Here is a 23519-nt window from a genome sequence, read left to right on the forward strand (position 1 = left end):
GCTACATGCAGACTCCATACTGACACAAAAAACTTAAAGGCTCTGTTAGGGATAGTACCAGCAGAGTATAAAATATTGCTAATAACTGTGGACCAAGTCATGGGAAGGGCAGATGGCTTCTCCTGGGAACACAAAGGAGGTTGCAGAGAGCTTTTGCCCTGGAAATCCCATCCAGGGATCCATCATCAAAAGCAAACAGGAGGTCTTCCTTGCTCTCTCTAGGCACTGGCAGTTATCCACAAAAGGCAATTGTATTATTGTGCCTGGAAGGAGCAGTGCACAACCATGGACTCACATCCCATCTCAGGTATCGTTATCCCTGAGCTGGCATCTTAGGGAGTCCAATCGATTAAAAAGTATTTAAGCTTGACTGCCAACAATGGCTCCTGCCCCACTCACTCTCTGGCACAGTTGGGCACATCTGACTCTTCAACCCTTGCAGCATGGGATCTGACCTCCTGCTTCAGCCGGTGTGGCTGTGAGTCAGTGGATTACCTGAGCTCAAGGTGGGAATTCAGTGTTACAGCTGCTTTTAAAGCAGAGCAGTATGTTCACACTAGAAGGCTCACACAACACTCCCTGCATCGGTCCCTGTCCTATACACATTGGTGTATAATCACCCTCTCTGCCCACAGAGAGTATTCTACACAATTATTTATCAGCTTCACATGACAAGGCCTATTCTCACTGTGGGCTTTGGATGCTTTTTTGACTTTTAGATGTTACTGCTCAGGGCTGTGTTTGAACTCCTCATATTGAAACTGCTATCTCATGGCCCTAGAGAGGCCAGACAAATCTTCCCAGTTACGAAGCATCACTTTGGAGAAGTGTAGGACAGCCTAGGTCTCTTCTGGGTTCCAAGTGGTTCATCCTGGTGGAGGCATTTTAATATTTCCTTAAGCTTCAGTATTAACATTTCTTCTAAATGTGGCAACAAAATGAGAAATCAGAGCACACTCGGTCTCTGTGGTTTTATAGTGGCACTATAAACGAGTGCTGCACAGAAGAGGTACAGCACAAGGGCATGAATTTCTGCTGAAAGAAAGGAATATTTCAACATCTGCTGAAACATGTCAGAATTATTTAACTTTATTTAACTATTAGTCACTGCGATTAAGATGACTCACAATTAATCAGATTAGCACTGAAGGTAGCTAAAGTTTCTCTTGCAATGTATAGTACTCAAAATGCAGAATTACTGTTTTAGGCCACTATCATAGGAATCAATGGATCAGTATTTGATGAGAAGTCCCAAGGAAACAGGCAGACAACAGAACACTGCAGTATTTGTGAAACAAAACCAGGATCACTTCAGGTCCATGAATATAGTATACAGCGTTTCAAAGCAGGAGTTAATAATACTACTGTTTTCCCATCTGAGTTCACCTTATTGCTTCTTTATATGAAGAACAGGAAATAAAGCTACAGCACAAGAGAGCATTTTGTGATTTTGAATAATAATTTAACTTCAGTGACATCTCTTTAGGCAAATTCTTCAAGTAACAGGTCTGCATCCACTGTAGATTCAACCTTGCATTTCATTGAAGAGTTATATCCCAATACTCCTCAATATCATCTTCTGGGAGTTGAGGACCTGCTGCCTCCAGTTATGTTGGTGACCTAGGTATAAGTGGGTTCTGTAGCTGTAAAAATTTCTCTTTACGAAACTACGACAGGACAAGTTTGCAGCTAGACAGGAGCACCACCACAAAATACTATGTACTGATTACTCCCAGACTGAAAGAAAAAATAAAAGACTTTCTATGTCTCTCTAGCCCAGTTTTCTTTATGGGTAGTATGGAAAAAACAATTAGATCTCCTGTCTGAAGTTCCTGGGTTTTCTAAGTTTTTCAGCTGTCTCTGACACACAGGGAAGTCTCTGACCTCTTATTCAACAGGTTACTCCTATCCAGGCATTTCTGAATTTTTTGGTTCTTTCTTGTGCTTCATTCTTTAGGTTGTCTGTCAAAAGCCATAAGCAGCTGTAATTAAGCATGTTTCTACTGAACTCCATACTGTTGTCTCAAAAGAAGATTTTATTATTTCTCTCTGTTCAAGAGACAAATCTACATATTCAGTTAGTCTTCAGTTCATTGATTCAGCTAGAATGGGAGATGCAAATCCCTACTTTGTTTACAAAATGAGATCTTGGAGGCATAGCAGTTCTGTAAAGATATCAGATCAATTTCAGGAAAAGATAATTGAGATGGTGAAAAATATTAACAAATTAAAAACAAACTAAAAACATCATCATGCCACTATATTAATCCATAGTTTGTTGTGTACTGAATGATCTGCACATGCCTCAAAAACTCTACAGCTGGTGTGGGAAAAGGTAAGACCAACTCTGAGCAAAGGTATGAACTACCTTCCACACAAACAATTATTGAACAGGTTAAGGTTATTCTGCCTGGAAAGGAATATAGTGGAAAATCAACAGAATCAAACAGGGGATAACAGTAATTTTCAGATTCAAAGACTTTGAATATGAACTCAAATTAACACAAAGTTACAAAATGAAGGTTCTTTTGGCAAACATTTCTACAGTTTAACTGTGCCTGAACCATGTATTCTGAGAATTTACATGGGTTTAAAAGGTGTTGAATTAAAGACTATTAAAAACAAAATCATACCTTTTGGCTCACAAATGGCTAAGTCACTGAGCACCAAACACCCAGAGAGTATTCTGAGGAAGTATCACTCTATATGTACTTCCTCTTGCATACTCCCCTAAGGATCTACTGCTGGTGACAATGTACTGTGACAAAAGGATCTTTAGCAATTCTTAGCTGATCAGGCACATCTCTGTACTACTACTCATGTACAGATACTCTGTTTAGCATACTGACTGGGGTACTCCCAGCACAAAAAGCTTGGACCTTAAGGAAGTTTTGTATTAAAAAGTTATTTCATGATTTATCAGCCTTTAAAAAAAATAAGACCCTTCTGTTATCCTGTGTCAGAAGAAGGAACAAGGTTGTTTCCTACCCAGTTTTGCTAACTGGTACGTGGTTTAACTTGGTTTCCTTTTGACCTAGCAGTTCTACTAAAACGTAATTTCAAAATGTGTATAATTTGTTAAAGAATAAAAGCAAGCCATCTCCCTGTCAATTCAGTTGCTTGCTTTCTTCTCATTTGAAACATTAGGTTTTTCTACCAGCTGACATTTTGCCATGCTGCATCACTGTCATGTGATAACTTCAATCAAGGGCACATAACAACCACTTTAAAGGCTAACACCCTAGGCAGCTGAAGTAGCTAAAAGTCAGATCAACATAAGGATCCACGTTACAAAGGTCACTATCTCTAGAACATAAACGAACTGCTTGCACAATCCAAAAGACGTAAGTTTTTTGCCTCTATTGTTTCAACACAGCCCTTCTGCAATACACTCTTAAAATCATAATTGAACTAACACATCAAACCAATAGAACACTTATGTCTTGCCCAGGTCTGTCTCTATAAATTTTCATGACCAGGAATGTGTCATTAAGTAGACAGAGTATTAATCACGTTCCACTGTGACTTTGCAATATACAAGAAATATCACTCTGTACTCAAATAAAATAACTCTCTTGCTGACACCTCTGCTGAAGCACAGTGAAGTATACCTTTGGCAAGACTAGGAAAGTTTAAGGTTCATATTATTGCCAGCTGCTGTCTTTTTCAGGGCATTATGACATGACATTTGTTAGTAGCACACACAGACAAATTGATGAGGTTTCCTCATGGTTTTAAACTACCCTTTTTAGAAATTCAATGTGTCTTAAACTGGTAAAATATGTACTTGAAAGTCCAGAGTTCCTCATCCTTGAAGAGCAATCATATACCTTCTTACATAAGCACTTCAGACCTATAAAAGCACAGCTGAAAGTCTGTCTGCCGATGAAAGATGAAGTAAGTATCCTTCACGGCTCAAGTAACATTACACAGTTTGCTTGCATGTATCTTTATTCTATTCTGACAATTAGGGATTTGCCACCTTTATGTGGTATATTTGATAATTTTTCAGGACACTTATGTCTGTGTTTCCTACATTCTAATAGATGCCCCCAAAGCAAGTAAGGGACAAGGACAGGGTGAAAAGTTAAGATTAGTTAGCTTACAGAAGCAGAATGAATGCAAGTCAAATCACAGTGCTGCTCTTTATTCAGGCTGTTTGGGATGGTGCATGTAAATAAGAGTTTTCTTGAAAGGGACAGCACAGAAACTTCTCATATACAGGCAACTGTCAATAAAACAGCTTTCAGCAGTCTAAAGAACTGTTCAATATTATAAAACATTTCTGTGAACTCTGTTCCCTCCTGAAATATCACCACTGTATTTACTTTCACAAAGACAACCTATATTTTATTTTTTAAGTGAGAGAAATTTAATCAATAAACAGAAAAACTGAGAAACATTGTATATATATATATATATAAAATGTATATATTTTCACTAATACCTGTTGTTTATGAAAAATTTTTACAGACACAGCTCACAACTAGAGTTTCACATTAAAAACATTCAACTAAATATACTTTATATCCAAATAAAAATACAGTGAAGTCTCCTTTCTGAACTAGTTGAAGTCATACATATTTACTAATTGCTGCCAGGGATTCCTCAACTCAATCCAGGTCTAAGTCATACTTAAAAATCTCACTCTGTAACAGTAACTTGAAACTTCCACTAATTTAATATTCACAAAAAAGCGTCAAAACATCTCGCAGAGTTGAGCAGGATGGTTTTATTTCAAAAAGTATCAGCCATAACTTCAATGACTTTATTTATATAAATCCCAGATGAAACGTATGAGATGAAAAACAAGAAGATTGTCACAGGAGTACCAAAATTTGCATAAAATGTGTTTACTCTCCCATAATTCAAAAGCCAATACAAATCAACATGTAGAGCACAGGATTTACTACTGTATCAGTTTGACTGTACTTCATCTGGATTATTCACTGCATTACCTTTTGAACAATCTAATTAAAGATGCTTAGATACTATGCTGCTTGTCATTATACTGTTTCTGAATGAAGTACAAAGAGAAGGTACTAAAATGCAAAATCTCACATGACACCGTTTGTGAAAAGTGTGGGTTTCATTACAGCTTTGCCATTATGTTAATGGAAGGCAAGTGTTTGGATCCACGAGAGTAAACACTCAGTTCCTTGAGATCACAATGCTACTAAGGTTCTTAAAGTGTCTGTGGATTTGACACACTGTTCAAAAAGAAATTCTCTCAGTAAAGCAGCTATTCTTTTGAATTCATAATTGGTTGGAGGTGTGTGCTCACAAAGATTAAAATCCAAACACACTAATAACTTGGACTTCTTGAGTTGTCAGTTGCAAATGTCCATTTTTTCATGCCACTGCAACACAAACTTTTGGCTAAACCAAGCCAGCTGGAGAGTAACAATGTCCCAACTGTTCACAGAAAGCTGCTGAAACTTATGGAAGTTAAAGCTTACTAGTTGAAGTGGGGAACAACTCGAAGGTTTCTTAAGGGCACAAATGTATCACAATACCAAGACTTTAAGAATAATTCACACTTGCATGTGTATAACAAAAATTATTATTTCTATGGGGTTTTGTCAATATGAGCTTTTGAAGGGAATGACACTTATGCTGGAGATAGCATGATGAATTTAAGTGCTCCACAAATGAAGCTCTTTCTAGTACTTTGAGGTATTGCTTAGGATTACAAAGGATGGAGTCTTTACTTGGAGTCTTTACTCCAGGATTGCCCCAAATGAAAAGTGCTCTCTTACATTCTTTCTTACTTTTCCTTTGTGGAAAAGCACATTACTCAAAACTGTACTATATTATATACTACAGTAAACGATGTAGTCATTTTATTTCTATTCATATTGGAGGCAATTTGGCTATTAGTTTCCGTAGAAGGAATAAGATACCTTCATTCTACCTTTGCTGGTCAGTGGAAAGAAAAAACATGCAGGAAGTATAGGAAAAATCTTGAAAGAGATAAATGAACACATACAAAATAACTTCAGCTCATTTATGTACGTGAGTGAAAGAAAATAGTACTACCTTTGATGAGACTATTCGGTTATCTGGAAATCTCTGTGGAATGTAGGCTTCAGTGCCTGGAGGTGGTTCACGATGCCCAACATAAATAGTCCGACTGTCCACCCAATTCTCTTCTCCAGCACACTATTGGGGGAAAAAGTTATTGTGTCAGTTCATTCAGTATTTCTGCAGTAAGATGAGTCACACACTGAATTAACTAATCATGTGCTTGATCGTTAACACATACACAGCCACCAGTGCTGTGGTATAGTACAGAACGTATTCCTAATACTTAAAGAAGCCCAGGCACCAGCAATTTCAACATCATCATATGGTCAATTTAAATATTTAAATAGTCATAATATTAAACTCAAACCCTCTGATTTGTGTTGTAACGATGCATTTACATATACTTTTGTTAAGCATGTTAGAGGCAAGATTCTTTTCTGCATCTTCAACAGCTACATTTATTTAGTATGTTAAATATGTCCTGAAAGTGCTCCTGGGCACTGGTGCTTGGTTGTCTGTCTCTATGGGTGAACTGTCAGACTGCTACCAAGCAAACTAACCCCAGACACAGAGCATGAGTTTGGTAGTTAATGCAGCCAAAGCATCATTCCCCAAAGCAGCTGGATGTAGGTCAGCAGTTCTTGACAATAAGAGTTTAATCATATAGACGTGGTACCCTCTTTTCTAGCTAGTCTTGCTGTCAACAGTAACAGGTCCATTTACTTCACTAGTACACACTTAACTAATAGGTCTAAAATAAAATTTAGTTCTCAAACTTAAACATTTAACATTTAACATCCAAACATTTCCATCATTAATTCGTTCCTATATGATTTTGCCACTGCCTTAAGTGCAACACAGGCGAAGACCAAACTTTCAACATAATTTATTGTTAAAATATACAAACGAAATCCTGCAATACTCTGCAAATCCGGAGCAGTTAAGCTAAAAAACAATTATCTATGTGATGCACATGACTTTCTTGGGGGGGGAAGGGAAGGAACATAAAGAGAAAACCCATTGGACTCAGACTATTAAGCAAAGAATAGCTGAGTAGTCATCAAGCAAAATGTAAAGTGAAGTAGGAGGCTTAAAGAAAAGCAACTTCTGCTATCCCAGACATTTACACAAGAAGTAGATACAAAGGACCCTAAATTATTACTATTTCTTGCACATGACAAAAATGAAGGCGTTATGTTCAGAAGATACCAAAGGGTAAAATTACTAGACTAGGCATAAAACTGAAACCAAAAAGTAAATCCAAAGTTTTCCTTGGCCATTTTAATGTATTATTCAATCTTCAAGAATTTGAAAGAGTCCAACATATTAAAGGAAGACAAGCTGCTCATAAACAGAGTAAGGGTGACAGCCATTCATAAGACATGCCAATGGCTTAGTTAGAGCTTATGCTAAATTCTAACTGTCCCTGACTCAGTGGGAGTGCATGTACAACATTCCTCACATGCCAGGTGTAGCATGACTTGAAATCAGGATGTGGGTTAGTTTAAAAATCACACTGTTTTCCCGCTAGACAGCTCTTCCCATATCACTGATTAGTCTTCTCACAATCCAAAGTAAAGCACCACTTCTGAAGACCAGGTAGGATTCTTTGAGCAAACCAAAATAATTTGGAAGGAAGTAAAACAATGAAAATGTTTCTATATTCCACCTTACTTCTATGAAATGAAAAAAAAAAAATGCTATCTTTTACCATTTTATACACAATATTTTTTCATCTTGTCAGTGCACTGAATGTAAAATGCACACAAATTCTCTATTAACACTCTTGCCAAGTAATACTCCTAGAAATGCAAGGGAATGTGAGATATTCCTGTATAAGATGTTAAACTGTACAACATTTTAAAATTTTTCATAAGGATAGACATTACAGACATAAAAGCAACACAAAGATTACTCCTGATAAGTGCCTGAGTTTAGAGAAGACTATGTAAAGGGCTAATGGGAATTCCACACATGAAACTTTGAACATCAAGAAGAAAGCCCTCAGCTTCTCCTTCCCTCTACACAGGCCCAGCCTGACAATTTATCTCTTGTATTTATTACGAACCAGTCCAAGACAGCTTGACAAGGCTGTTAGTTCAGAAAAACATTTTTTAAAAATTTCACTGTATAAATTGAATCTTTATCACAACTCAGTTAAAATGGGCCTCTGAAATTACCCATGAAGCTGCCAAGTACAAAAGACAGAGCTCTAAACAGCATTTTCCTAGCATCACCACGAGTTTTTACAGGTCTGATGGCCCTAGAGTACTGTGTCAACACTAAGTAAATCAATTTAATGTTGCACCCTGGAATTTATATCCCTAGAAAAAGGCTTTACAAAATTTACTTTAAGCATGGATATAAAACCGAGACAATCTCTTCTATTAGCTTAATTGGATCTGGTTTTATCACAAATTGATAAATTCACCACAAATGTACAAAACCAGATCTAACTTAATTTTAACTATCCGCTAGCATAAAAATTTTTTACTTTTCAATATGTTAATGGAAGGTACAAAATAAATGCACTTTACTAACCTAAGTCAACAACTTCAAGCCTCCAAATCACTCACAATTCAAGTGTAAAAATTTGGCAGGAAAGAGTAAGGCTCTGTTTTCCAGTGAGGTACAAGTTCAGTGCATAAAGTAGCATGCATTATGCACTATGACCATCAGGAAACTCACTTGTGTGAAGAAAAAGATGCTTTTAGAAAAGCAGCACTAAGTCAGGACACAGGTCACTTAAAGAAATCAAAGCACACCAACTGAATGTTTGGTAATGCCAAGCTACAAAGACAACCATGCTGATCCAATGATTCTTTTAATGCTCAGGTACTGTACATGAGAGATGACTCACAGAATGACAGAGCAACTGAAAAAAGCAATCTGATACTGCTGTCAGAACAATGAACTATATTCACTTCTTTTTTTAAGTTCTATTACTTTAGCCCATTAAGGATATGTCCAAGAAACCATAAATAAACTTTAGCATTACCAGCTTCTATTTATACTGCAAAGTTCAATGTACCGAGACCTAATTTCATCGGCACATCAATGAAGAAATGTTACTTAGCTTTTACTCCTTCAAGCAGGGTCAGCAATACTGAAAGCAAAGATCAGCAAAAGACTAAGGCATCTTTATGTAACACTAAATAAGAGACAGTTAATAGGATTGTACCTTAAGAGTTAAAATATTAATGCATCTTTTTTTCTGACTTAAAAAAAAAAATCAAACTGAAACTAGCTTGAGATTTACCCTCATGCTGCTCTGCTAATTTTTATCTAAATTTAAATTTAAACAGAAATATATTACCTGAAGAGACAAGGGGGTTGGTATTCAATGGGCGACAGCAAAAGGATGATAGGAAGGTACTAATGGTAGCTGCTGGAAAAGTAACTGACTCTGAAAGATTCAAAGCCTTTCCAGGTATTTTAAAATAATCAGATTTGACTTACAGTTTGAAATCAAGGGAAACACTGAATTTATTTTCCTGACTCTCCACTTGAACTAATAATTTGGGCATAATTAGCAGCAACAATCTTTAGTTCAAAATTATATTTTCTCTCCAAATAATGTAAACACAAACATTACTCAGTTAAGTTAGTATGCATTAAATACAGCTGAAAACCAAGCTACAATCTGCTCTGGTCAGGCTGTAAATACACTTCACTGAACAATATTCTCTTACACTTTTTTGCTAAATGCTTTCTTGTTAAAACAGTACATTCTAAACATAGATTCGACAGCAACAAATTCTCCTCATCAGCTATTGCTGTGTTTACCCAGGCTGTAACTCCAGTTCTTTCACACAAATTCTTTACACCCATAGAGGGAGGCTTGAAACGCTATTTGATGTCAGTTAAGCAATTAGCACCATTGTTAAAACATTCACTTCAAAGTTTTAGGATGACAGAGATAAGCCATTATCACTTAGAAACGGCAGGAAGAACTAATGGTGCAGTTCGAAAAAACCTTCACACGTAAAATGTTTTGCTGGTATCTATTGGGATATGTTGCAACAGCTCTGCACTAAATGCCCTTAGTTTTTATTATTTTATTTAGTGAAGAGTAAAATCTTCAATATCTCAGAAAGCTGTAATTAAAAAAACAATCAACTGGTTTTACTTTATAATATTGTAAGGAAACCGTCATCCTTATCATACACTATTTACCAAACCATGAGATCATATAGTCTCATCTCTGTCTTCATTTGTCAAACATACTGAGTACCTCTTTTACACTTGATGCCATTCTGCAGGTCAATGTGCAGCCCTCTCCCTATGCAAACAATGGCAGTGTGTGCAAATTCTTACCTAACCTTTAAAAATTCCATCAAATCTGCAGTCCTTTCAAAGATAAATCTGATCTATAAATCACAAAAAGTAGAATCCCTCTAAAGAAATGACAATTTTTAAAAAATCTGTTTTCTATAATTGCTAGTAAAATAGATTAAGAATTTAAATAATCCACTTTGAAAAAAAATCTCATTAATTTACATGTATTTCTTTGTGAAGGTAAAGTGTAAAATTCGCATCCACTTAAAGGATCTCGGTAATATTTAAAATGCTAGGAAAACTCAGACCTAGACAGGGAGCACTTAAGAGTTACATTTTGTTCAAAGCATTACATCAGCCCTCCATATGAACTGGCCAAGCTCAGAACAAAGTGTAAGTAAAACTTTAAAAGCTGTTAAAATTGTTCTTATATTTCATATGAATATAGAATGGCACAAAAAATAATTCATGTAATCATCAGCCAAATTGCCTATCAGGTTTTATAATTAGAAAAAGGGCTACCTCAATATGATGCTCTGTAAACAAATTACTTCAGGCACCTATAAGTCACATGGACATATGTCATTACATCTATAGTTTAATGGAATACCAAAATGCAACACTTCAGAGGCAACCACAAAAAAGCCAGAACAACTCTCTCCCAGAAACTCCTACAACTAATTAACACATTTCCTATGAAATATGTCACCCATAGTAGGATCTGTTGCCACAGAATATTTGCTACTGCATTTCTTTTCAGTAAATGAATTAAATCCTTGGATGATGACTTTCATTACAAATAACATTTGAAATCAAAACTCTCCCAAATCAATTGCCTACATATGACACAATGTTGTACGTTAAGTATATGCAGAGGGTTAAGAAAGAGTAGATAAACAGTCTTTGACTACAAATAGGGTATTTAATTTATGACTCTCAGGAAAAGCATGTGATTAGAAGCAAAAGTGGGCATATTTTAACTACAGAAAATGGTGCTAGGCCCACAAATAGATTTTCCAACCAAGCCATATCTATCCTATTTGGTGGATCCTGGTTTTCTGATCTTTCTTTCCACCTCCTGTAAGGGTCTGTGCATGCAGGCAGAAGGGGAAATGGATTCATAGCAATAGGTTGCAATAACATTATGTGAAATTGCTTGAATTTGTGAAGAGGAAACACAGAAATATGACAATGAAAAGATGTAAAGTACTGTAATTCACAACTCTCAGAACAAGCATTCTGTCACAACAGCAAATGTTCCAGTTTCTGTAAAACACCTAAAACTTCTGTATATGTACTTAATATAAACTTTATCTCTGCCTTCCACTTTATGCCTCCTTGAGCACTGTACTTAGAATAAAAGGTTTCTGAAGCCATCCTAACACAGCAATGTTCCATTCGTGTCACATGAGCTGGCACAGGACATTGCAGTATAGTACTTTGTAGACAGTTAAATTCTCCTTCCTGATTTCCAGTTTGGAATGTCATCTTTAACTGAATTTCACATACTCTATACTTTGAATGGTTGAATCATTTGACTTCCTGAATGACAAGGCCAGTCATCTGTATTCCTCTTACAGAGTTACAGTAATTCTTTGTTTCACATACCTAAAACCTAATCTCAGTTATTTGAGTGGGATTATGATCTTTTCTAAGAGGTCAATTTAAATTCCAGATATTGCTGACATACTGGTCCAAATAGCTATCTGTGATGCTTGTGCTTTCTCTTCAGGTGAAAGAGTCTTGTTCAGTTTCCCTGTTTATTTCAATGAAAAGTAGTAATAAAAGTGATACAAATTAAAGTCTCCTATTCCATTCACATACACAATCTTCAGCCAATTTCAAGGAATCACTGGAATGACAGCAAAAAGGTTCATCTGTGAAATATGTGAATTTCTGGATAGCTGAAAAAATGCTTTTGTTTCATTCCTTTTCCTTCCTCTCACCATACTGGTTCTGACACATTTTGCTCCTTGCTGCCAGTGAGACAGGGACACAGTTTTCCTCCTTGTATATCTTCCCAGTCCCAGTGAAGAACCTCCACTACACGGAAATCCCTTCAAGAGTGTCTCACTTGCAATTAGAAAGGCAAATGAGAAACCAACTATACTGCAAATGGAAGTGATAAGAGAAACTGTAAGGGAAAGTGTCACATAAGACACATGATATTTGACAGCCTTAGCACTTTAATTAATTAAAACCCAACTTTATATCTAAGCAGTTCCAGACCAACAGCTGAAATTTTTTAAGCTTTGTGGAAAAAATTTACAGCTTCCTTAGGCGCTAACAAAAGCCGACAAACAACAAAAGCAATTTTATTTCTAGCAAGCCAACTAAATGCCATTAAGATTTGCATGCAGTGCCAGTCAAAGTCAGTATCTGTAAAGATACTTCTAAAGAGAAAGTTGTACAGATACTTCAGAATCTGCAGGGATTGTTTTACTCTCTTAGGTGCCAAGAAATACTTCTATTTGCAGTAATTCATTAATAAACAAACAATCTAAAGAGATTAAAATTTTCAGGTTAAAATTAATTGAAATTTAAAAAAAATATTGTTTTTACAGATTCTAAAGAAACATGAGGATGGAGAGAGGCAAGCTGCAGTTTGTTTTCATTCATTCAGAAAAAGTAATAAAAACAGATACACCATACTATTTGTTTTCTTTCCAATGAAGATACTAAATGATTAAGAAAAAAAAAAAAAGAAAAAATACCTACTGTGAATCTTTTCAAAAGAACAAATTAATGCATATGGAGACAACAGGCGCTGGCATGACTGACAAGATCAGATGCAACTAAAGTCATTCCTAAGTGGTGTTCTTATAGGAGCTTTAGGTTATTCAAAAGTGAACATATTCTAAAAATATGCCTTAAATTTAGAACAGTAAAGTGCTCTACCATCAGGCTTCAAGTAAACACGATCAGAACTGGTCACACTGACAACACCTACAAGGACTTCAGCAAACAAAAAGTGAAGAATCAAATTTCCAGCCTGGATTCCACAAAGGCAATTAAAAGATATGGGCTTCCATATGCTTCTTTATACTTAGTACAAGGGCTGTCAAAATGCCTCATCTACATGTTTGCCAGTTTCGAAATTGTTCAAGTAAGTTACGGCTGAAAAAAATGAGTAGTTAACTATTGCACTCTCCAACACACAGTCTACCAACACACGGCTGAGCAGACCTCTGTTCCTGCTTTCACTAGAGAAATATAATGCAGTGTTGCTGACAAGAAAATGCTTCCCTTCATTGTTAACCCTCGTCATCATGTTGAAATCTGTAACACAAGTTCACTGCAAGTAGTAACAACTACTCCCTGTCCTGACCGTCAGTTCTTGTTAGACTTCAAAAGGATTTTCATTCCTAAGTGAATACAGAGCTAGTGAAGCTATGATTCCAGCAGACAGAAGGTGGTACAACTTGGTGGTATCATCATATAAGACAACAAATCTAACAATTTGTAAAATGCTGGTCTTGCAGATCACTGAGTCAATGACCAAAGAGCGTCCGAACATTGTTACATAAACTGTTCCATCCATATTAATCCAGATCTTATGTTACATATTTGTAGTGGAGAGTCACCAAAATATTTATTGTAAACTCATTTATATCTCTATGTCTATACATATTTAACTATTTATACTTACCTGATACTGAACTACAGTTTCTTAATGAGCGGTGACTTACTATGTAACACTTTTTTGGGTTTTTTTGCTACACAAAGACTACTTGAAAAAATTAGCCTTCCAGTGTATGTCTGTACCTATCCCACCATACATACTGGAGATCAGGCTGCAATCTTATCAGAAGCAATTAACCCAAGAAAAAAAATGAGAAAAACTACCACGAGTGTTCCCGAAAGCTGTACAACTCACACCATTAATATCTGTTAGTTTTCCACATCTTGTGGTGGGGGAGAAACCTAAATCCTCAGCAAAATTAGCAGGTGTCATGTTTTGACAATTTTTCAAATGAAGGTTTTGCTCAGGTAGTCCAGCCCTGCACTTACTCCCTGTGACTAAGGCCAGACTCTATTGATCTACAGAACTACCCAAAGAAGTAAAAAAGGTATAGTAAAAGTGACAAGCTTTCCCTGCATTACTGGTAAATTTATCAACAGCCTGGAAGCCCTGGCATTAGTCAAAATGACGATATTAGTAGCCAAATTTCTAATATGAGTAATTATATTTTGCCATACTCCCTGCAGTGTAACCTGCAAATTCTCTCTCTCTTCTATAGGCAACTGGTTTTGAGTGCTATTTAAAAAAACATAACCCCAGCATCCCTATACTTTATCTTGAAGAAATCTTGAATTTATAGTTCAAAAATAACTTGGCTGCTTGGAATAATAAGTTCTATAGCACTAGAAGCTCCCCAGAATTTTCCTTCATCTCCATGCTTTTTACTGCACATCAGGACCAGATCTCACATTATGCAAATTCAGCTTGGTGAACACACAGATAGACACACTTTGATACAGGGAAGGACCATAATTACAGATGGTCAGAAAGCTGATGAAATATTTGGAGATATTGGAAAAACTTTCAACATACTTCAAATTCTTCAATAATTATACAATAGTATTCCAGTACGCTTCTGGAACATTAAAGGAATAAAACATTTTAAGCTATTATTTCTTCCAGTACTGCAAAGCAATACTATATATTCAAGTATTTGAAGGGGAAAAAGTCATGTGCTGATTCAGGTAAGAGTCCACAAACAAAAATTTTACAGTTTTACCTACTGTCACACAGTGTTACTAATGAAATGCCACATTCACTCCTCATGCATAATAGTGAAGAATTTTCCAAAACTAGCAGGCATCAGGATCATAAATCTGACTTCCGATAAAATCTACACTGATGAAAGACAAGAGTTTTAAACTTATGAAATGGCATGAAGGACATTCGCTACCTTTGAGTGTTCATGTCGGGAGTATGAGTAAACCTGCTCATGATGCATAAAAAGCTTTATGACACCAATAACCACAAGATTTTAGAATCCTTTGTTTTCACTGCACTTGAAGAATGTGAATTCCATGAAGATTAAATATTACTTGACAATTCCTTTGATGCAGTGAGCTTTTTAATATTTACTTTTACTCTCAAAAACACATTTAAGGATTTACAACTGAACAATATGAAGTACAATAAATATTTCACAACTTAGTACTTTCACAAACATCAAAAGAATTATTTCAAGAACTTCTAGAGTAACCAATCAAATATTTATAAAAAGTAAACTATCAGCATTTGCTACTAGTTGTATTTTTAGATATTCATACAAACCCATTATTTTATATTAGAGTTATTTCCTTTGTCATATATAGTCACATACAGAAAAACATAAGTAGCATTTTAAAAAAATGAGTCACGATATAAAATATAAATATAAAATATAAATATAAAATATAAAAAGTGACTGCTCAGTTACAAGCTTGCACCAGTTGCTATTAAAAAAAAAAAAAAAAATCTAGAAAGTCCAGAACATCTACTTTACAAGAATTAAATCACAAACTTGAGAAATCAAAATAGCCAATGCTTAGTATTTAAAACTGTGAAAATGAAGTTTGGTAACTAAACTCTTCAGTAACTAAGGTCAGAGAAACTCCAATACTTAACTAATCCCAGAACAAGCGGACACTGGAAATCAAGGACAGACTTTTAGTTTTCACCATCCTAAATTGTTCAGTGAAGACTGGGTGAAGTTTAAACCAAAATATCATTAATAATACAGACAGAACTTCTGATAGAGCAAAGGTGAGGAACACTCAAATAAAACACTTTTTTTAACATACAGTCAGTGGCCTGTAAGGTACTAGAAGTTGATCCACAATGACTGACTACCCTGAGTAAACATTTCCTACTTTTAAAATACTAATAAAATATTAACAAAAGCATTAATGACAGCCATGGAATTCATAGTAAGATCAACACAGTATACCCAACACATCTGAAGTCAAGCTCCAGTACACTAAGTACAGTGTGAAAGACCATCTCTTGATCAAAGCAGAGAAGGTTCAAATTATTTTATTTTAGCAAAAACTGTAGCTACTTCCCACTTTAAAATGTAAATCACACACTCCAGCATTTATCTATAGCTGAACAAGCAAGGTCCAAAATAATGCTATAAGACTTGTATCAGTGTAATTATACAATATCGGGGACATGTTTTTTAAAGCTTTCAATGATTCATGTACCTTCTTTTATTTATATGTGGAAGAAGAAATGTCCACATTGCACCTCAATATATCAAAACTGTTCTGTGTCCTTCACATAGAATAGTAAAGATATTTTTCAAGAAAGACTTTTCTATCAAGTCTAGAACTGTACAGTACATTGAGATTAATATATTCTGAGCTGCAATGATTTTGATAATAAAGGTAAAGGAGGTTATGCAGGTTTGTCTGGGATGAGACGATAAGCGTAATCTCAACCTCCACATGTCTGCCACTCAGTGATACAGAGAAGAGGTCTGACAACCTTTTGATGCTGCAGGTTTCTATTCAGCAGCAAAAGCATACATAAGAACACAAGAGTAGCCATCTACTTCTATGCTTTGATATACTGCTGTGATTACTTTGATATGGGGAGGGATGGAGGCAAGTAGTTACAATACATCAACCTCTAAAAACAACTTGTGATGGGATAGTCTCTTTTTGCCATAAAGCTCTCTCAGGACTCTAGAATCTACAAAACCAAAACAACAACAACAAACCACCACCATTTTTTCCCTAGGCAAATACACTCCACAACGTTAACTCACATCTCTAAAAGCTCACATCTTTAAAAGTCTCCCTAAAGAAATGCTTCTCAAACTTCAATGGCTGATCTGCCAGCCCTGTCCTTCGTCAATGACAAGCAAAGAAAAAAAAAAAAAAAAAAACAAGGGGAAAAAGACCCCAAACCACATTTTCTCCTCAATAGAAGACCAGAAAGGAAACCAACATAAGCTAAGAGCAGCTTACAGAAGGTTGAGAGTCTCCCACACCCTACATTTTGAGAAATCCTACTGTAAGTAACTCCCAGACATGCTGGCAGGAAACGCCTCTATTTAGCAAATTTGAAAAAACATGTATGTACCTAAGGACATCACAGGCCCAACAGATCCTTAGGAACCAAGTTGAGTATACCAGGCTTTTGGATAGCATCTATGACAGATTATCTTAGAAAAGAAAAAAAACAATTCATCTTTAAATACAAGAATGGTACCTGAGAGATATTACTTGAACTGAACAAGTATCAAAAAACCTTTGAACCAGAATCATCAGGATTATCTATCTTAATGCACTGTGCATGACAGGCTAAAGTACCTACAAACAAACAGCTAGGGAGTCATAAAAAGCACATTTGGTAACATTTTGCAGTTTAAAACAAATACACTTATGCAAGAAATTGAATTATTACAACAGTGAAAAAAATATTTTTGAAAGCAGTCCAATAGCCAGGTTTTCTTTTAAAACTATTAGTTTTTATGATCAACTTAAAAACATTCCCAGAAAACAGTGTGCCCTCCAATCTGTCTCTTCCTGTTGAACTAGGAATTCTTGGAATCAGTGCAAGCAAAAAAATCCAAAACTTCAAGTCCTCAGTTGCTGGAAAATTGGGTGAGGAGAAGCAATGAGGAATTTTTAACTAGCTTGTCATGCTATATTGGTTTACATTTCTTTTTGCAGGGAATAAATGAAAATTAAGTCTAAAAGTCAATATCCAATACTCTTGTTATACTCTAACATATATTCCAAATAATGCTTATTTCAAAAATACACAACAATTCTGTACTTTGTAATCATTTAATAATATCTGTGAATAAGGAAGTGTGAATCAGATTTATTGAGCAATATGATTGACTTCAAAGTTCAATGAACTGTAAAAAACTGTCCATATTCTGAGCAGAGGCTTGGACCAAACAACTTCCACATGTAAATGATTTTAGGAGAGGCAATTTTATGCTCTCTCTAAAACCAGCTAACATGAGTTTATTGACCACCAGGCCAATTTCAGCACAACTGTGTTTGTAAACAAAAGTCTGTGCATGCAAGACATTTATTTTATCAGGTAATCCTTTACCTTAAATCTTTAATAACATTGAAAGCCAAAGGCAATGACTAAGTCAAGTCAGAAATCATTGTTCTAGACTCACTTCTTTGTTCCCCCAAAAATGCCGTAACATAAGATTGTACTTCACCCATACACACAAATACACACTCCTAATAAATGAGGTATGTTTGATTCTCACAGAAGAGCATATTATTGAGTCTGTAAAATCTGCATATTTTCAAACGGTTTTGACAACACGCTGCACACTTGAGGACATGTATCCTGCTGGCAGGATCATCTGTCCTGGAGGCAAAGAAAGTGGGGAAAGATAACAAAATGATAGGACCAAAAATAAAACTTCAGGTGATAGTTCAAGGAGTATTACTACAAATGAGATAAGTAATCCTTGGCAGTGCTCTGGTTGGTAGCACAATGTCTTAGAGGAGTTATTTCTGTCTACTTCCTAATACTTTTTTCCCCCTCCTCTAAATCTAAGAAGATTTAATCCATAAGTAAGAGAGAATTTCAGGAGGGGAAAGTAACTTGCTTTTGCCTTGTAGAAACAAATGCTCTTTCTTGGTTTTAGGAGGAATTTTATTGGACAATTCCTTAGAAATAAAATACAACTACATTTAATAAAGACAGAGGGAATATCAGGCACAGATCCTGACCTGAATTGTCTAAGGAGACACAGTACAAACAAAAAAGGAAACTCACCATTTCATCTTATAAATAAGTAACTATGTCTAAAGCCAAGGAAAGCAGAAAATATTTTCACACTTATATTACTTTTTAGAGTATGACTGCATCTGAAGCCATATCAGCTACCATTCTCAACAACCATGTCTCTGGAAGCAAATAGCTACCGTTGGTTTAATGCAGAGTAGGACTGGGAATCTACCAGTTATCTTGTTAATATTTTTTTCTATATGCGTGGCTCCTAAAGGACCAATTATACATTGTAAGTTGAATTCAAATGTAGTAAGTATTCTGATAGTAAGAGATAATTACTTACTTTGTTTCTTAATGTAAGTTGATTATGTGCTTATGCAAGAGGCTATCCGGTGGCAGCTGGAACGTTTTACTTCAGCTGAGCCACTGCCTCTAGTCAATAAGGTACTGAGAGGTGGAAGTGGCACTGGACCTACCATTAGAAGGACAGTAATGTTCACACCAGTTTGACAAAGTTCTGGCACGTATAAGAAGTAAGGAGATTTTGTGGCATGTTCTATCACAAGTGAGTTAAATTTTCTATTGTTTTGAATAAAAGAAAGTTTGTAACTCTTAAGGATATATATTACGGACAATATTCAAATAGTCAAGAAAACTGGGCTTTGAGTGGGGGTTTTGTTGTTTGGTTTGTATTTTGGTGGTTTTTTATTTTTTCAGTGAAGATGTAACATCACAGAAGGAAGAAAATTGAATTCAGCTGCAAACTTCCAGAAACAAGACCTCCCGATGTTTTTGCAAGGACACTGACAGAAGGCTATTAAACAACTAATGGGTTCATTTGCAGGGTAATTTTTTACATTTACACAAAGAGTAATTGGAAAGTATAGAAGCTACGCTAAAATGTATTTGCACTTAACATAAATCCTTTCACATAAAAAGTGTTCAAGTCCTACAAAAAGTCCTATCAGAGGACTACACCTCCAAATAATCTTAAAATGCTATAACAATACTTCCTGCAGGCAAGTCCAGTCCAGATTTCATTTGCACATACATACACACCATACACATACAGAGCATCCTCTCTTGACCCATTGTACCTTTGAAATAGAGCTACACACTAACTGCTGAAGAGCACACACAATTTCATTTGTATATAATTAGGCAAAACCTTGAGTGAAAACAAAGCAAATACCACAAAACCTCAGTAAATTACACATGTCAAATAATTTATATTAGGACCTATATCATCCCTCCCATATACTCTATAAAAAGGCTATAAAATGATGCCTTAGCTCTAGATAAAAGCAAAGGTATGTCTTTCTAAGGAGCAATGCTTCCACTGAACTGTTAATAGGGAGGAAAGACAAAAAATAAACTGCACATTTTCACTTATTCCATAGTGTCACTGTTGAAAGACTTGGAGATATTGTGATAAGGAAGACTTGCTAAGTCCCAAATCTAAAAGTTACCTGTTGGCCCTGTAAGAACTGCAGTATTTTTCTTTGAAAGCTGCTTAGATTTCCATAGTAGTAATTATTTTTAGAAGTCACTTTGCTACAAGTCTATAAATTCAGTATCAAAATCAACTGATTTGGAAAACATCTCAATTTTGAGTACTTGAGAAATAACTAGTTTTTCACTCAAGACCAACAAACAATAGAAATATCATGTCTCTACAACAGTGTTGTTATTTGTGCCCGAATTTGTGTTATTTGTGTTATTTGATGAAGCTTCTTGTTTCAGATCTACTGAAAGTCCACAGAGTTTACAATTATATTTGTTATTTTGTCTCACTGCAGAAAACCCCCAACAGTATCACTCCGAGAAATCAGCATTTGGTCAGGGACCTGAAATAAGATGAACTTTTTTGAAAGAGTGTTCTCTTCATGTGTGCATGAAAAGGCAAGTGGTCTACACAATGGAGGTGGAAGGGACAAGGTATCATGAAGCAGCTCATGCTGGAAAACTCGTATTGTCTAACCCATGCCATCTGATCAATGCTTAAGCAAGGAATTTTAAATTAAATGGTGCTGACTATTTTAAGGGTCTCTATATAGAATTATAGAATATGTGGAGTTGGAAGGGACCCATCACAGGATCATAGTTCAACTCCCAGCCATGCACAGGTTACCCCAAGAATCACACCATGTGCCTGAAAGCATTGTCCAAATGCTTCTGGAACTCAGACAGACAAAGTGTATTGACACTGTACAGCAGTGGCCACTGAGTACTGCTCTGAAACTGTATTTTACTTTAAAACATTATGCATCTAACTGTGGACAGCATCTTTAACCATCTTTCAAAATTCTCAACATCTCTGCTATTTCATGCAGAGCCAACATTAGCCAGCTTTCTGGTTTGGTCTCTTCAACATGAGTTACGTAGTTCCTGTGTCTCTGAAATGATCACATGCCAAAAGATCTAAGAACATTGTTATTCTTTTGAAATCTCTCCAAAAAGGCTATTCCTCTTTTATTGCTAGCTTGTCATTATTGGTTGGTGTCATTTCCTTCAAAAATGAGTGGCTCTAAAGCCTATTGATTTGAGAAGTTCCACTCCAGGGAGCTCACATTAAATTCAGTCAAATGATGAAATTTATTGGATTGTCCCACCGCCTTAGTTCAAAAATTCTCTAGGTTATAGAACAAAGCTAAGCTAAGAAAAGAAATCACCTTGGCAACTCCTTGAAATTAATAAATAAATGAGAAGGCCCATATAAAACACTTTCCTTCAAGTTACAGCAAGTAACAAATCAATACACATCAAAACTATTACTTTATTTTTTCCCCATTCCCCTGTACTGAAATAAGAGAACAGATAACAGCTTTTGCAAGTTAGCTCTAATTGCAACAATCACTTTTAGTGATGCAAATAAGATCAGACCAAAGTTATGCAAGGATGGTTTAAAGAGATTATCAGTAGTTTTCCAAGACCTGGAATTGAAAAATTGATTAACAGATGTCCATTTTAGAGCATTTTAAAACTCACACACCCTCCAGACACTTTCCTTTCCCTGTTCAAGCCCTCTAAAACTGTTCAAGCTTTCTTTTCAAACATACCTAGATGGACATTCAATACCAATACACCAGGATTAAAGGTCAGCAGTGTCTTGTAGGCCCAAATAAGATAACATGAAGGTGCTTCCACACACAACCTGTTGGTGCTTCTTCCCTTCAAAAGAATGGAACAGGAAAAAGAAAAAGGCACTAAAAGGTACTTTAGTTTGCTTAGAATTACACCAATACACAAGGTAATTCTTTACAGGTGTTTTCTACAGATCACTTAAACACCAATATTATTTCTGAGCTCTAATAATTACTGTGAGAAGGGCAAACACATGGTACCTTTTTTTTACCCTAGGAAAAAACTCAACAATTTCATCATCATTTACATCTAGCTAAATATACTTTCCTGTGTTTCTCCCACTACCAGACATAGCCAAGAACCAACACTGCATGTCCAGTTTCTGGCATTTAAAACAAAATAAATGTTCAGCTCAGCCTATTACATGTGTTTTCTTAGCTACATACAATATAAAACCAAACAGCCAATTAAGATAAATGAAAAATCAGAAGAATAGGAAAAGAACTATACAAGTTAAGCGAGTAAACCTCAGAGCAGGACCCAAAGGTTCCCCAGCTCAGGCTCTAGGGAATTCACGTGGATCAATTTCCAGGGTCAGAGAACCTTCAATATCCAACTTTCAAGCATAAACAGAAGTTCATCCGAAAATGTCAAAGGGGGAAAGGTTGTTTGGCCACAGATTTTTAGAAAAACACTGCTAACCTTATAAATTCAGAAGGTTGACGGACTTTGCCAAACTATGCGTACTACGCTGTCAGGTAAGTCCTGTCTGCTCAGTGCGTCTATTTTGATGTAAAGTTTTGAAGGTTCTGACCTTTTTTTTCTTGGTTTGCTATATTAGGCATAGCAAACATATTTGAAGTTGACAAAATGTGGGTAACTTCTTCTACATTATACATCAAGAATAAAGACCTACCATACACAGATGGAAGGACATGTTAGTTCATGTTTCCATGAAGTCCTTGGATTTGTTATGTTTCCATAAGCCCAGAAAAAAACAACAGCGAAGTCTAAAATGCAAATAGCCTCAAGCACCGATGAAACACTTCAGTCTTATGAAGGTCCTTCCACTTATCAGCATCACTTCTACTAGGGATCTGTATACCACTAGACAAAATGAAATCTGATACCATTCTTCACCTAAAGTTACTGTAAAGTCAGTCAATGACACAATATTGATGCTCATTCCTGGACCAGAGGCCATCAGAACAACTTACCTGTGCAGCATCATTTCCACAAATCAAATCTGCATAGAAAACTCGTAAGACTTGTCCATATGACACTGTAGCTGCTTCCCTTATAGTTAAAAAGGCACAATCGTGTCCTCTCTGTTTCAAGATACATCGGTGTTATTTTGTTATGTATAGACTAATTTCCTAAATAATGCTTTATTTAGAAATCTAATAGAAATTTTCTA

General features: G+C 35.8%; 1 protein-coding gene across 6 annotated transcripts in view; it reads right to left on the reverse strand.

The window, feature by feature from the left end:
* ATP11A (ATPase phospholipid transporting 11A) overlaps window positions 1-23519 on the reverse strand; it is a 109625-nt gene that overhangs the window by 51124 nt on the left and 34982 nt on the right. For all 6 annotated transcript variants that reach the window (XM_039384612.1, XM_027743459.2, XM_039384622.1 and 3 more), the window contains exon 2: window positions 6040-6162. In XM_039384612.1, the coding sequence (XP_039240546.1) occupies window positions 6040-6162 (123 nt within the window). The remainder of the gene's footprint in view (window positions 1-6039; window positions 6163-23519) is intronic.

The sequence above is a fragment of the Pipra filicauda genome, unplaced genomic scaffold (assembly GCF_003945595.2).
Source record: "Pipra filicauda isolate LSUMZ 115617 unplaced genomic scaffold, ASM394559v2 scaffold115_size4368891_pilon, whole genome shotgun sequence".
NCBI lineage: Eukaryota > Metazoa > Chordata > Aves > Passeriformes > Pipridae > Pipra > Pipra filicauda.